General features: G+C 36.5%; 1 protein-coding gene across 2 annotated transcripts in view; it reads right to left on the bottom strand.

The window, feature by feature from the left end:
* The window catches only part of LOC123507118 (exosome component 10-like), a 55,614-nt gene that overhangs the window by 23,694 nt on the left and 18,643 nt on the right, over positions 1-13,277 (bottom strand). For both annotated transcript variants that reach the window (XM_045259697.1, XM_045259698.1), the window contains one exon: positions 1,300-1,443. In XM_045259697.1, the coding sequence (XP_045115632.1) occupies positions 1,300-1,443 (144 nt within the window). The remainder of the gene's footprint in view (positions 1-1,299; positions 1,444-13,277) is intronic.

A 13,277-nucleotide genomic window follows, 5' to 3' on the forward strand; every position in this document is an offset into this window, starting at 1 on the left:
CTGCAGGAAGACCTAAATAAGATCTGGAAATGGAGTAAAAAGTGGGAAATGGATTCAATGTGGACAAAAGCCATGTCATGGAAATGGGAAAGAGTGAAAGATGACCAGTGGGAATCTATAAGATGGGAGATGGAGTAGAACTGGAGAAAGTAAAAAAGGAAAAGGACTTAGGAGTGACAATGGAAGAAAACAATCAACCACTAAGCCATATTGATAGAATTTTCAGAGAAACATATAATTTGCTAAAGAATATTGGAGTAACATTTCACTACATGGACAAAGAAATGATAAAGAAATTGATAAGTACTACAATAAGACCCAGATTGGAAAATGCAGGAGTAGTGTGGACCCCCCTAAAAAGAAACACATAAGGAAGTTGGAGAGACTACAAAAAATGGCTACAAGAATGGTTCCAGAATTTGAAGGGATGGCATATGAGGAGAGACTAAAGGCTATGGATCTACCAACCCTGGAACAGAGAAGGGAGAGAGGGGATCTGATACAAGTTTATAAATTGATCAACGGAATGGACCAAGTGGATAATGAGAAACTGATTCTGAGAGAAGAACATGACATTTGAAGCACAAGATCGCATAGTAAAAAGCTGAGAAAGGGAAGATGTCTGAGAGATGTTAAAAAAATATAGTTTCCCACAAAGATGTGTTGAGACGTGGAACAGTTTGAGTGAAGAAGTGGTGTCAGCAACGATTGTGCATAGTTTTAAAGAAAAATTGGATAAGTGTAAATATGGAGACGAGGCCACACGAGCATAAAGCCCAGGCCCTGTAAAACTACAACTAGGTAAATACACGCACACTATGAAGAACCGCTGAAGGAAATGGGACTACTAACCTTATAAGATAAAAGAGAACGAAGAGACTAATAATAATATACAAGATAGTCAATGGCATTGAAAAGATAGACAAGGAAGATTTGGTGCTGGTGACAGAAGATGGAAGGACAAGAGGTCATGTAAAGAAGATCAGGATGAGGCAGTGTGTGAAGGATATTGCAAAATATAGTTTTTCCACACAAAATGGTGGAGAAGTGGAATGCATTGAATAATGAAGTTGTTACAGCACACAATGTGTATAACTTTAGAGAAAAATTGGATAAATGAGACATGGAGACAGGACACTATGAGCCCTGCTCGAACCCTGTACAATACAACTATGCAACTAGGTAAAATACAGGCAGGCATAGCTTTCGGTGTGAACATGCTCATAGCACAACAAAGTCAGCCTGCCCATGTGTCTCACCTAGCATTACATCTGATGTAAAACAGTCTTAAAAACTCACCTTTGTTATTTTAGGGTCAGTAAAAACTTCATTGAGGATGGTCAGCTTGCCACGCAGAGCCAGCGGATCAACGATAAAGTCTTCATCTCGTGTTGATATTTGTATGAGGCAGGTCAGTCCCAGGTAAGAGCGAAATGCATGGTGCTGTAAACAGATCATTAACACAAGTATATTTCCAGCACCTTCCATGAGGTATAATATGCTGGCAGTGTAAGTTAAGCAAATTAAAGAAGACCATTACACAAAATATGGCTTTTTTTTTTTGAGACAAACAACCTTTTTAATTTCTACATCATAATCAGTTCGAAATATCTTCTGCTTTCTTAGATGGGAAAGAGAAACAATAACAAAAAAACTCGACACACACACACACACACACACAATGCAAATTTGAAAGACCACAGGGTAATAGAGACTGTCCATATGAGAGAGATTAAAGTAACCAAGCTTGAAATAAAAGAGTTGATGACGGAATTAGATGGGGAGAAGGCAATGGGACCGGATGAAGTCTCAGGCAGAATATTAAAAGAATGTAGAGAAGAACTAGCAAGTCTTATATACAACATCATAAAATGCTCAATAGAAAATGGAACAGTACCAGTAGAATGGAAAAGAGCTGAGGTGGTTCCAATATATAAGAAAGGAAGGAAGGAAGAACCTTTAAATTACAGACCGGTATCAATAACTAGTGTAATATGCAAGATGTGTAAAAGAGTAATAAAGAAACAATGGATTGAATTTCTTGAAGACAACAAATTACTACCAAATAGCCAATTTGGTTTTAGAAAAAGTCGGTCGTGTGTAACAAATTTAGTGAGTTTCTACTCTAGAATAGTTGATAAAGTACAAGAGAGAGAGGGATGGATTGACTGTATTTATTTAGATTTAAAAAAGGCATTTGATAAAGTGCCACATGAAAGATTACTATGGAAGTTAGAGAAGAAGGGTGGCTTAAAAGGAAGCACATTGAGATGGATGGAAATTTACTTGAGAGGGTGAGAATTAAGGACGATAGTTAAAGATATGAAGTCCAAGTGGCGAACAGTAGACAGCAGAGTGCCACAGGGGTCAGTATTGGCGCCAATACTTTTTCTCATATATATAAACGACATGCCAAAGGGAGTGAACAGCTACATAAATCTGTTTGCGGACGATGCGAAACTGTGCAGAGTCATAAAACAAAAAGAGGATTGTGAAATACTGCAGGAAGACTTAAAGAAGATCTGGAAATGGAGTAAAAAATGGGAGATGGAATTCAATGTAGACAAAAGCCATGTCATGGAAATGGGAAAATGTGAAAGATGACCAGTGGGAATCTATAAGATGGGAGATGGAGTAGAACTAGAAAAAGTAAAAAAGGAAAAGGACTTGGAAGTGACGATGGAAGAAAACAATCAACCGGTAAGCCATATTGATAGAATTTTCAGAGAGACATAATTTGCTAAGGAATATTACATTAGCATTTCACTATATGGACAAAAAAATGATGAAGAAATTGAATAAATACTAAAATAAGACCTAGATTGGAATATGCAGGAGTTGTGTGGACCCCCCCATAAAAAGAAACACATAAGGAAAAAGGAGACTACAAAAAATGGCTACAAGAATGGTTCCAGAAGTTAAAGGGATGACATATGAGGAGAGACTAAAAGCTATGGATCTACCAACCCTGGAACAGCGAAGAAAGAGAGGGGATCTGATACAAGTTTATAAATTGATTAACGGAATGGATCAAGTGGATAATGAGAAACTAATCCTGAGAGAAGAATATGACATTACAAGTACAAGATCGCATAGTAAGAAACTAAGGAAGGGAAGATGTCTGAGAGATGTTAAAAAATTTAGTTTCCCGCAAAGATGTGTTGAGACTTGGAACAGTTTGAGTGAGGAAGTGGTGTCAGCAAAGAGTGTACATAGTTTTAAAGAGAAATTGGATAAGTGTAGATATGGAGACTAACCACACGAGCATAAGGCCCAGGCCCTGTAAAACTACAACTAGGTAAATACAACTAGGTAAATACACACACACACACACAGACGAGACGCGGTAGAGGAAGGACGCAATACCGTCGCTCCCGAGAATCAGCTGATCTTCACTACCTTTGTTTGGGTTTACAGTGGCCTGGGCAATAAGTGTGGATTCATTTTTTTTTTCATGAATACAGTGTTAAATAATAATGAGTGAGAAAGATATTCCATCTAAATGCAGGTATGTGACAAGGGAAAGAATGAAAGCTGATGATGACAATGTTGGTGACGGAGAAAGAGAATTTGAAGGCTTTGATACGGCGCAAACTTCACTATTTGATAGAGTCTTGACTATCGAACGTAAATTAGATAAATTGACAAAGGAGAGTATGGGAATGAAAGAGAATGAAGAACAGGATAAAGAGCTCCAGAAATTGAAAAAAAGGATAAAAAAAGTGGAAGAAAACGAAACTAGGCTAAGAACCGAAAATGAAGAATTAAAAGTGCAAATAGCGAACTATAAGAAATTGATGGAAGAAGGACTCGGTAAAGCCGAGAAAGAAAAAGAGAAGCTAAAAGATCTAGTTAACAAAGAAGAAGAAAGAGTACAAGACGTGATTAAAAAAGAAGTATAAGCATGGAGAATCCAAGATAAGAAAGACAAGGAATCATTTCAAGAAGTATTTCAAGAACAGTTAAAAGAAAGAGATGAAAATATGACAAGCAAAATGATAGGAGTCCTCAAGAAAAAGAAAATTTAGTAAGAGAAATTGGAAAAAGAAGTGTAATTATTTTTGGACTGAAAGAAAAATCTTAAATATAGACCAAGAAGGGAAAAAGACGAAATGAAATCAGTAAAAGACCTACTAAAACATCTGAATGACGAGGATAGACAGAACTTAGAAGAGGAAGTAGAAGAAATCCATAGAATGGGACCATATCAAGAAGGAACAGTGAGACCAATTAAGATATTACTAAAATCACAAGCAGCAGCAGAAGAAGTACTATATAGAAAAACGAAACTCAGAGAAACAGAAGGTTGCAAAGATATATATATATAAAGAAAAATAGAAACGAGGAGGAAAGGAAGAGACACAATGAACTGGTGGCAGAAGCAAGAGAAAAAATAATGAAAGGTCAGAGGAGGAGAAGGCATTTTTTGGAGAATTATAGGAGACAGGATAAGGAAATGGTATATAAAAGAGAAAAAAAGAGAAAAGAATGGAGCAAGTTTAACTAAAATGATAAGAACAAGAGATTAAAATGATGTATACAAACATAGATGGGATTTTATCTAGTAAATTAGAATTAAGAGATTACATAAAGAAAGAAGAACCAGATATTGTATGCCTGGTGGAAACAAAGTTAAATGAGGCAATAAAATAGACATAGATAAAAGGTATAATATATGGAGGAGAGACAGAGTGGGTAAAGGAGGAGGAGGAGTCATGATGATGTTAAGGAAGGAGATAGTGGTAAATCAAGTGGAGTTTGGGGAAGGAAAATCAGAAATACTGTATGTTAAGATGCATATTAACAAAAGGAGTTAACAATCATTGGAACATATGTGCCACCAAAACAAACTCATGGACTAACCAAGAATATAGAGACATGATAGATGACACAATAAGGAGTCTTACAAGAATCATTAAGGAAAGGAGAAAAGTGATATTGGTAGGAGATTTCAACTGTAAGGAGGTAGACTGGGAAAATTATGAAAGTGGTATGGGGGAAGATGCCTGGGGAGATAGATTCCTGAACCTAATGATAGATAATTTGATGGTCCAAAGAGTAAAGGAAAACACAAGATTCAGAGGAAACGATGAGCCGGCAAGATTAGACCTAGTTTTTACAAGGGATATACCAATTAACGATGATATAAGATACAAGTGCCCATTGGGAAAGAGTGACCATGTAATATTAGAGATGGATATAGAAGAAGGAAAGGAAGATAGAGATGAATCATACAAAGGAGACCGATTAAATTACAGAAAGGCTGATATTGAGAATCTCAAGAACTATTTTAAAACGTAAACTGGGAGGAGATGGAAAACTCATTAACGGTTCAAGAGAAATATAACTTATTTTTGGAAATATACAAAACTGGGGTCAGGGAATATGTTCAAATATAGACCTAAAGAAGAAGGAAAGAAAGATTGGTTTAATGCAAGATGTGCTAGGGCAAAGGAGAAACGAGATGGAGCATGGAAAAGGTGGAGAAGAAACAGAAATCCAGAAAATAAGGAAAACTTCAAAACAGCAAGAAATGAATATGCTAAGGTGAGAAAGGAAGAAGAAAAGAACTATGAAAAGGACATTGTCAAAAATGTAAGGAACAACCAAAATTGTTCTACAGATTCATAAATGGAAAAATAAGACAAAAAGAAACAATAGAAAGGTTAAAAGGAGAAAACGGAATGGTGGAAGACCCAAAAGTATGGCAGAACTGTTAAATAGTAAATTTCATGAGGTCTTTACTAAGGAATCCAAATTTGAAAGACCACAGGGTAATAGAGAGACTGTCTATATGAAAGAGATTAAAGTAACCAAGCTTGAAATAAAAAGTTGATGACGGAATTGGATGAGGAAAAGGCAATGGGACCGGATGAAGTCTCAGGCAGAATACTGAAAGAATGTAGGGAAGAACTAGCAAGTCCAATATACAACATCATAAAATGCTCAATAGAAAATGGAACAGTGCCAGTGGAGTGGAAAAGAGCTGAGGTGGTTCCCATATATAAGAGCGGAAGGAAGGAAGAACCTTTAAATTACAGACCGGTATCACTAACTAGTGTAATATGCAAGATGTGTGAAAAAGTAATAAAGAAGCAATGGATCGAGTTTCTTGAAGACAACAAAATATTATCAAATAGCCAATTTGGTTTTAGAAAAGGTCGGTCATGTGTGACAAATTTATTGAGTTTCTACTCTAGAATAGTTGATAAAGTACAAGAGAGAGAGAGGGATGGGTTGACTGTATTTATTTAGATCTAAAAGAGGCTCTTGATAAAGTTCCACATGAAAGATTACTATGGAAGTTAGAGGAGAAGGGTGGCTTAAAAGGAAGCACATTGAGATGGATGAAGAATTACTTAAGGGGGAAAGAAATAAGGACGATAGTTAAGGTGGTAATTCGATGACTCGATATCAATATCAGTTTTTTGGCTCTCCCATTGCTATTTTTTCACCAAATTCAATAATATTTATACACAAGGTGACGCTTATGGTGACGCCTTCAGTGTTAATTTGGTACACAAATGTGGCGTAGTTTTTTGCAATAAATATTTTTATGATAAGAAAATAATTCAAAATACCATTATAAAATCAAAACTAATAACAGTGTGGCAATTTCCTCTTAACCACATATAATATACATAACAACAATAAACGTTAGCATCGGATACACATAAATGTTATAACAATTTCATTACACGCCAAATTGTTACCTTTTTTTCATCAAAATTTGAGTTTATAAGCCTGTTGTAAATTTATTTGAGTGAGTTCATGCATTATCATGCTAGCATTTGTTAAGATGAGGTTGTTGATCATTTTGCTGCAAAAATTTTTGAAATTGACCAATTACTGAAAAAGTTATTCAACAGTATATGCTGAAAACTGAAAGTTGAGAAAACGATTCTTCTGTGAACATCTTCAAAAACATAATGCCTCACTGGGAACGGTTTAGCAGGTGGGCTTTAAGATAGAGGTACCCAAAAGTATCCTTTAGCCCATAAATTGTGAAAAGACATGGTATAAAAAAAAAAAAAATAACTCACCCAATATGTACCAAACTCAGATATGTACTTACATAATCCCTTGACAACTGCTTGAGGCTGGTAGTGGCTGTTTAGATAGTTTCAGGATGTTACATCATGGACACGTGGCATTGTCACAATTTGGGAACCCAACAGTAAAAACGATCAACAGGTAGGCTGCACACAAGAAGATAAGGCTGTATCGATTGGTACTGAGGAGAGTGTCTTCCTCATCACTCCTGATACTAAACTATCGTACATCATGAAAAATAAATAAAACAGCTAAAAAAAAATAATAAATACAAGCAAAACAAAGACTAGAAGAAAAAGGCGATGCACGCTTGGGTATTGAAAGGGCTGCCCTTTAAAGCCATTACCAGGTAAGCAAAGATGTGCCTGGAACTTTGGATGGCTTTTTCCAGAGAGAAAAGTACCAAGTTTCCAATTTTTCAATTTTTTTGACCAAATTAACGAATTTCCACCTTAAAGATATGAAGTCCAAGTGGAGAACAGTAGACAGCGGAGTGCCACAGGGGTCAGTATTGGCACCAATACTTTTTCTCGTATATATAAATGACATGCCAGAGGGAGTGAACAGCTACATAAATCTGTTTGCGGACGATGCGAAACTGTGCAGAGTTATTAAACAAAAAGAGGATTGTGAAATACTACAGGAAGACTTAAACAAGATATGGAAATGGAGCAAAAATGGAGATGGAATTCAATGTGGACAAAAGCCATGTCATGGAAATGGGAAAAAGTGAAAGACGACCAGTGGGAATCTATAAGATGGGAGATGGAGTAAAATTAGAAAAAGTAAAAAACGGAAAAGGACTTGGGAGTGACAATGGAAGAAAATAATCAACCGGTAAGCCATATTGATAGAATTTTCAGAGAGACGATAATTTGCTAAGGAATATTGGAGTAGCATTTCACTATATGGACAAGGAAATGATGAAGAAATTGATAAGTACTAAAATAAGACCTAGATTGGAATATGCAGGAGTTGTGTGGACTCCCCATAAGAAGAAACACATAAGAAAATTAGAGAGACTACAAAAAATGGCTACAAGAATGGTTCCAGAATTTAAAGGGATGGCATATGAAGAGAGACTAAAGGCAATGGATCTACCAACCTTGGAGCAAAGAAGAGAGAGAGGGGATCTGATACAAGTTTATAAATTGATTAACGGAATGGATGAAGTGGATAATGAGAAACTGATCCTGAGAGAAGAATATGACTTTAGAAGCACAAGATCGCATAGAAAGAAACTAAGGAACAATTAAATGACTCAAGGCTGATCTTTCACTTGTTTCTGATTGGGGCAGAAAACCTGGTTTTGTTCAATGCCTCAAAACTCAATTTCTACAACTATCTACTCGACATAACCTTCCAGACAACTATCCTCTCTTCTTCAATAACACTCAACTTCCCTCTCCTCTACATTAAACACACTCGGTCTATCCTTCACTAAAATCTAAACTGGAAATTTCACATCTCTACTCTTGCTAAATCAGCTTCCAAGAGGTGTCCTGTGGCGTCTTCGTCCATTTTCTCTCCTCCCAGCTGCTTGCTCTGTACAAGGGCCTTATCCGCCCATGTATGGAGTATGGCTCTCATGTCAAGGATAAAGAAAGGAGTGTTGTAATGATCTCTGTGAGATGTTGAAAAATTTAGTTTCCCGCAAAGATGTGTTGAGACTTGGAACAGTTTGAGTGAGGAAGTGGTATCAGCAAAGAGTGTACATAGTTTTAAAGAAAAATTGGATAAGTGTAGATATGGAGACGGGACCACACGAGCATAAAGCCCAGGCCCTGTAAACTACAACTAGGTAAATACACACACACAGATGATAGGAGTCCTCAAGACAAAAGAAAATCTAGTTAGGGAAATTGCAGAAAAAAAGAGTGTAATTGTATTTGGACTCAAAGAAAAAAATATAAAATATAGACCAAGAAGAGGAAAAGAAGAAATGAAATCAGTCAAAGACCTACTAAAAAATCTAAACTATGGAGACAGGCAGAACTTACAAGAGGAAGTAGAAGAAATAAACAGAATGGGACCATATTAAGAAGGAACAACGAGACCAATTAAAATACTACTAAAATCACAAGCTGCAACGGAAGAAATATTATATAGAACAACTACACTCAGAGAAACAGAAGGCTGCAAGGATATATATATATATATATATAGAAATGAGGAAGAAAGGAAAATATACAATGAACTGGCAGCAGCAGTAAGGGAAAAAAATAATGAAAGGACAGATGAGGAAAAAAAGGCATTTTTTTGGAGAATTTTTGGAGACAGGATAAGGAAATGGTATATAGAAGAGAAAGAAGAGAAAAAAGTGGAACAAGTTTAACTAAAAGTGATATAGTCAAGAGACTAAAAATGATGTATACAAACATACACGAGGTTTTATCAAATAAATTAGAATTAAGAGATTACATAAAGAAAGAAAATCCGGATATTGTATGCCTGGCTGAAACAAAGCTAAATGAGGCAATCTAAATAGAATTGGATAATAGGTATAATGTATAGAGGAGAGACAGAGGGGGTAAAGGAGGAGAAGGAGTCATGATAATGTTAAGGAAGGAGATAGTGATAAACCAAGTGGAATGTGGGGAAGGAAAAGCAGAAGTACTGTATGTTAAGATGCATATTAATAAAAGAGTTAACAATCATTGTAACATATGTGCCACCTAAAACAAATTCATGGACGAATCAAGAATATAAAGACATGATAGATGACACAATAAGGAGTATAACGAGAATCATTAAAGAAAGGAGAAAAGTGATATTAGTAGGAGATCTCAACTATAAAGAAGTGGACTGTAAAATTATGAAAGTAGTATGGGGGAAGAAGCCTTGGGAGAAAGATTCCTGAACCTAATGATAAATAATATGAAGGACCAAGAAGTAAAGGAAAACACAAAATTCAGAGGAAAGGACGAGTTGGCGAGATTGGACCTAGTTTTTACAAGGGTTATACAAATGAACGATGATATAAGATATAAGTGCCCATTGGGAAAGAATGACCATGTAATATTTAAAATGGATATAGAAGAGGGAAAGGAAGATAGAGACGATTCATACAAAGGAGACAGATTAAATTACAGAAAGGCTGATATTGAAAATCTCAAGAACTACTTCAAATACATTAACTGGGAGGAGATAGAAAATCAGAGACAGTAAAAGAGAAGTATAACTTATCTTTGGAAATATACAAAATAGGAGTCAGGGAATATGTCCCAAAATATAGACCAAAAAAAGTAGGAAAGAAAGATTGGTTTAACACAAGGTGTGCTAGGGCAAAGGAGAAAAGAGATGGAACATGGAAAAGGTGGAGAAATAGAAATCTAGCAAATAAGGAAAATTTCAAGGCAGCGAGAAATGAATATGTTAAGGTGAGGAAGGATGAGGAAAGGAACTATGAAAAGGACATTGTCGAAAAATGTAAGGAGCAACCAAAATTGTTCTACAGATTCATAAATGAAAAATTAGGCAAAAGAAACAATAGAAAGATGAAAAGGAGAGAACGGGATGATGGAAGACCCAAAAAGTATAGCAGAACTATTAAATAATAAATTCCATGAGGTCTTTACTAAGGAATCCAAATTTGAAAGGCAACAGGATAATAGAGAGACCGTCTATATGAAAGAGGTTAAAGTAACCAAGCTTGAAATAAAAGAGTTAATGAAGGAATTGGATGAAGGGAAGGCAATGGGACCGGATGAAGTCTCAGGCAGAATACTGAAAGAATGTAGGGAAGAACTAGCAAGTCCTATATACAACACCATAAAATGCTCAATTGAAAATGGAGCAATACCATCAGAATGGAAAAGAGCTGAGGTGGTTCCCACATATAAGAGCGGAAGGAAGGAAGAGCCTTTAAATTACAGACCAGTATCACTAACTAGTGTAATATGCAAGATGTGTGAAAGAGTAATAAAGAAACAATGAATCGAGTTTCTTGAAGACAACAAATTATTATCAAATAGCCAATTTGGTTTTTAGAAAAGGTCGGTAGTGTGTAACAAATTTACTGAGTTTCTACTCTACAATAGTTGAGAGAGTAAAAGAGAGAGAGGGATGGATTGACTGTATTTATTTGGATTTAAAAAAGGCGTTTGATAAAGTGCCACATGAAAAATTACTGTGGAACTTAGATAAGAAGGGTGGCTTAAAAGGAAGCACTTTGAGATGGATGGAAAATTATTTGAGGGGGAGAGAAATAAGGACGGTAGATAAAGATATGACGTCCGAGTGGAGAGCAGTAAAAAGCAGAGTGCCACAGGGGTCAGTATTGGCGCCAATACTTTTCCTCATATATATAAACGACATGCCAGAAGGAGTGAACAGCTACATAAATCTGTTTGCAGATGATATGAAACTGTGCAGACTTGTAAAGCAAAAATAGGATTGTGAAATACTGCAGGTAGACTTAAATAAGATCTGGGAATGGAGTAAAAAGTGGGAAATGGAATTCAATGTGGACAAAAGCCATGTCATGGAAATGGGAGAGTGAAAGACGACCCGTGGGAATCTATAAGATGGAAGACGGAGTAGAACTGGAGAAAGTAAAAAAGGAAAAGGACTTAGGAGTGACAATGGAAGAAAACAATCAACCGGTAAGCCATATTGATAGAATTTTCAGAGAGACATATAATTTGCTAAGGAATATTGGAGTAGGATTGTGAAATACTGCAGGAAGACATAAATAAGATCTGGGAATGGAGTAAAAAAGTGGGAAATGGAATTCAATGTGGACAAAAGCCATGTCATGGAAATGGGAGAGTGGAAGATGACCCATGGGAATCTATAAGATGGAAGATGGAGTAGAACTGGAGAAAGTAAAAAAGGAAAAGGACTTGGGAGTGACGATGGAAGAAAAATCAACCAGTAAGCCATATTGATAGAATTTTCAGAGAGACATATACAGGTAACCCTCGTTTAACGAAGGTTCACACAACGAAATTTCGCTACAACGAAGGTTTCGTTTTACTACCATCTGCTCGTTTAACGAACACCAAACTCATTTTAACGAAGTTTTATCTAGGTAATTTTTTTTCCAAATTTGAAAGCCCCACCGTATCATGCAAGCTGACAGGCTTTTGAATACACCAGGAGCTGCTGGTACTAAGGCCTGCCTCAGGAGAAATCCTGAGACACCTGTAGAATAAAGATGAAGATCAAGCCTCTCATGGACAACACAGGCACTGCCGATACAAAGGCCTGACTCAGAAGAAATTCTGCATCACCTGTAGCATCAAGATCAAGATCAAGATCACGCACACCACTCACTCCCTAGTCAGACCATAACAGCGTCACCAGCAGCTCATCTTCCCTAGTTCAACTTACCACCAAAACGCCCTGCAATGTGGCCTAACGTTCCTAAGAAGACCAGGAAGTGTCTTACTCTCTAAGTGAAGCTGGGTATTATTCACAGACAAGAGAGAGGCCAGAAAACTAATAACATTGCTTGCCATCATCTTGACTCCATCAGCAAGTCAGCAGACTCTATTAAGAAGGCTGGTGAGACCGCATCTTCCTTGAAAGATAAAAGAACCACCTGAACTCGTGACTCTACAATGGATAAAATGGAAAGCCTTGTGGAAATGTGGTACATAAGTTCTGTATGCGGTACAATGATGCACACTTTGTTTACATTTCACAGGTTGCTGGTTAGTGTATTTCCCATTTCACTCTCCCTCCCTTCATAAAGTTAAGATCATCAACATTATAAAGTTACGTACATACATACATTAGTGTACATTATAATAACTTAAATTAAACTACCTAAATGTTTAACTTCATAATTTTTACTTTCATTAAACCTTTTACTGTACTATGATGCACTCTCGCTTTGCTTACTCTCAATGGAAGTTTAAATCAGAGGTTAAACTTGTTATAATCGGTTCACTTAACAAAGTTTCACTTAACAAAGTGTTTTTTAGGAACGTAACCCCTTCGTTAAGCGGGGGTTGTCTATATATATATATACCAAATCATTTTGTTGGATTCTCAATATCTGAAGTTTGACATTCTTAGATTATAGTTCAAAAACATAAGCTTTTCACCTGTGTGAACTTTGTGTGGGTGGAGGAGCAGCGTCTGACTGAGAGACAGTGAGAATGCGTGGTGACTCATGACCGACCGTGTGACAGGATGCCGGAGTTCAGCCTATATGCGTTTCATACACATCCAATTTAGAGGTTGTGGCTTATCACCACGGAAACTTAATACGCCGT

Source organism: Portunus trituberculatus, chromosome 21, assembly GCF_017591435.1.
Source record: "Portunus trituberculatus isolate SZX2019 chromosome 21, ASM1759143v1, whole genome shotgun sequence".
NCBI lineage: Eukaryota > Metazoa > Arthropoda > Malacostraca > Decapoda > Portunidae > Portunus > Portunus trituberculatus.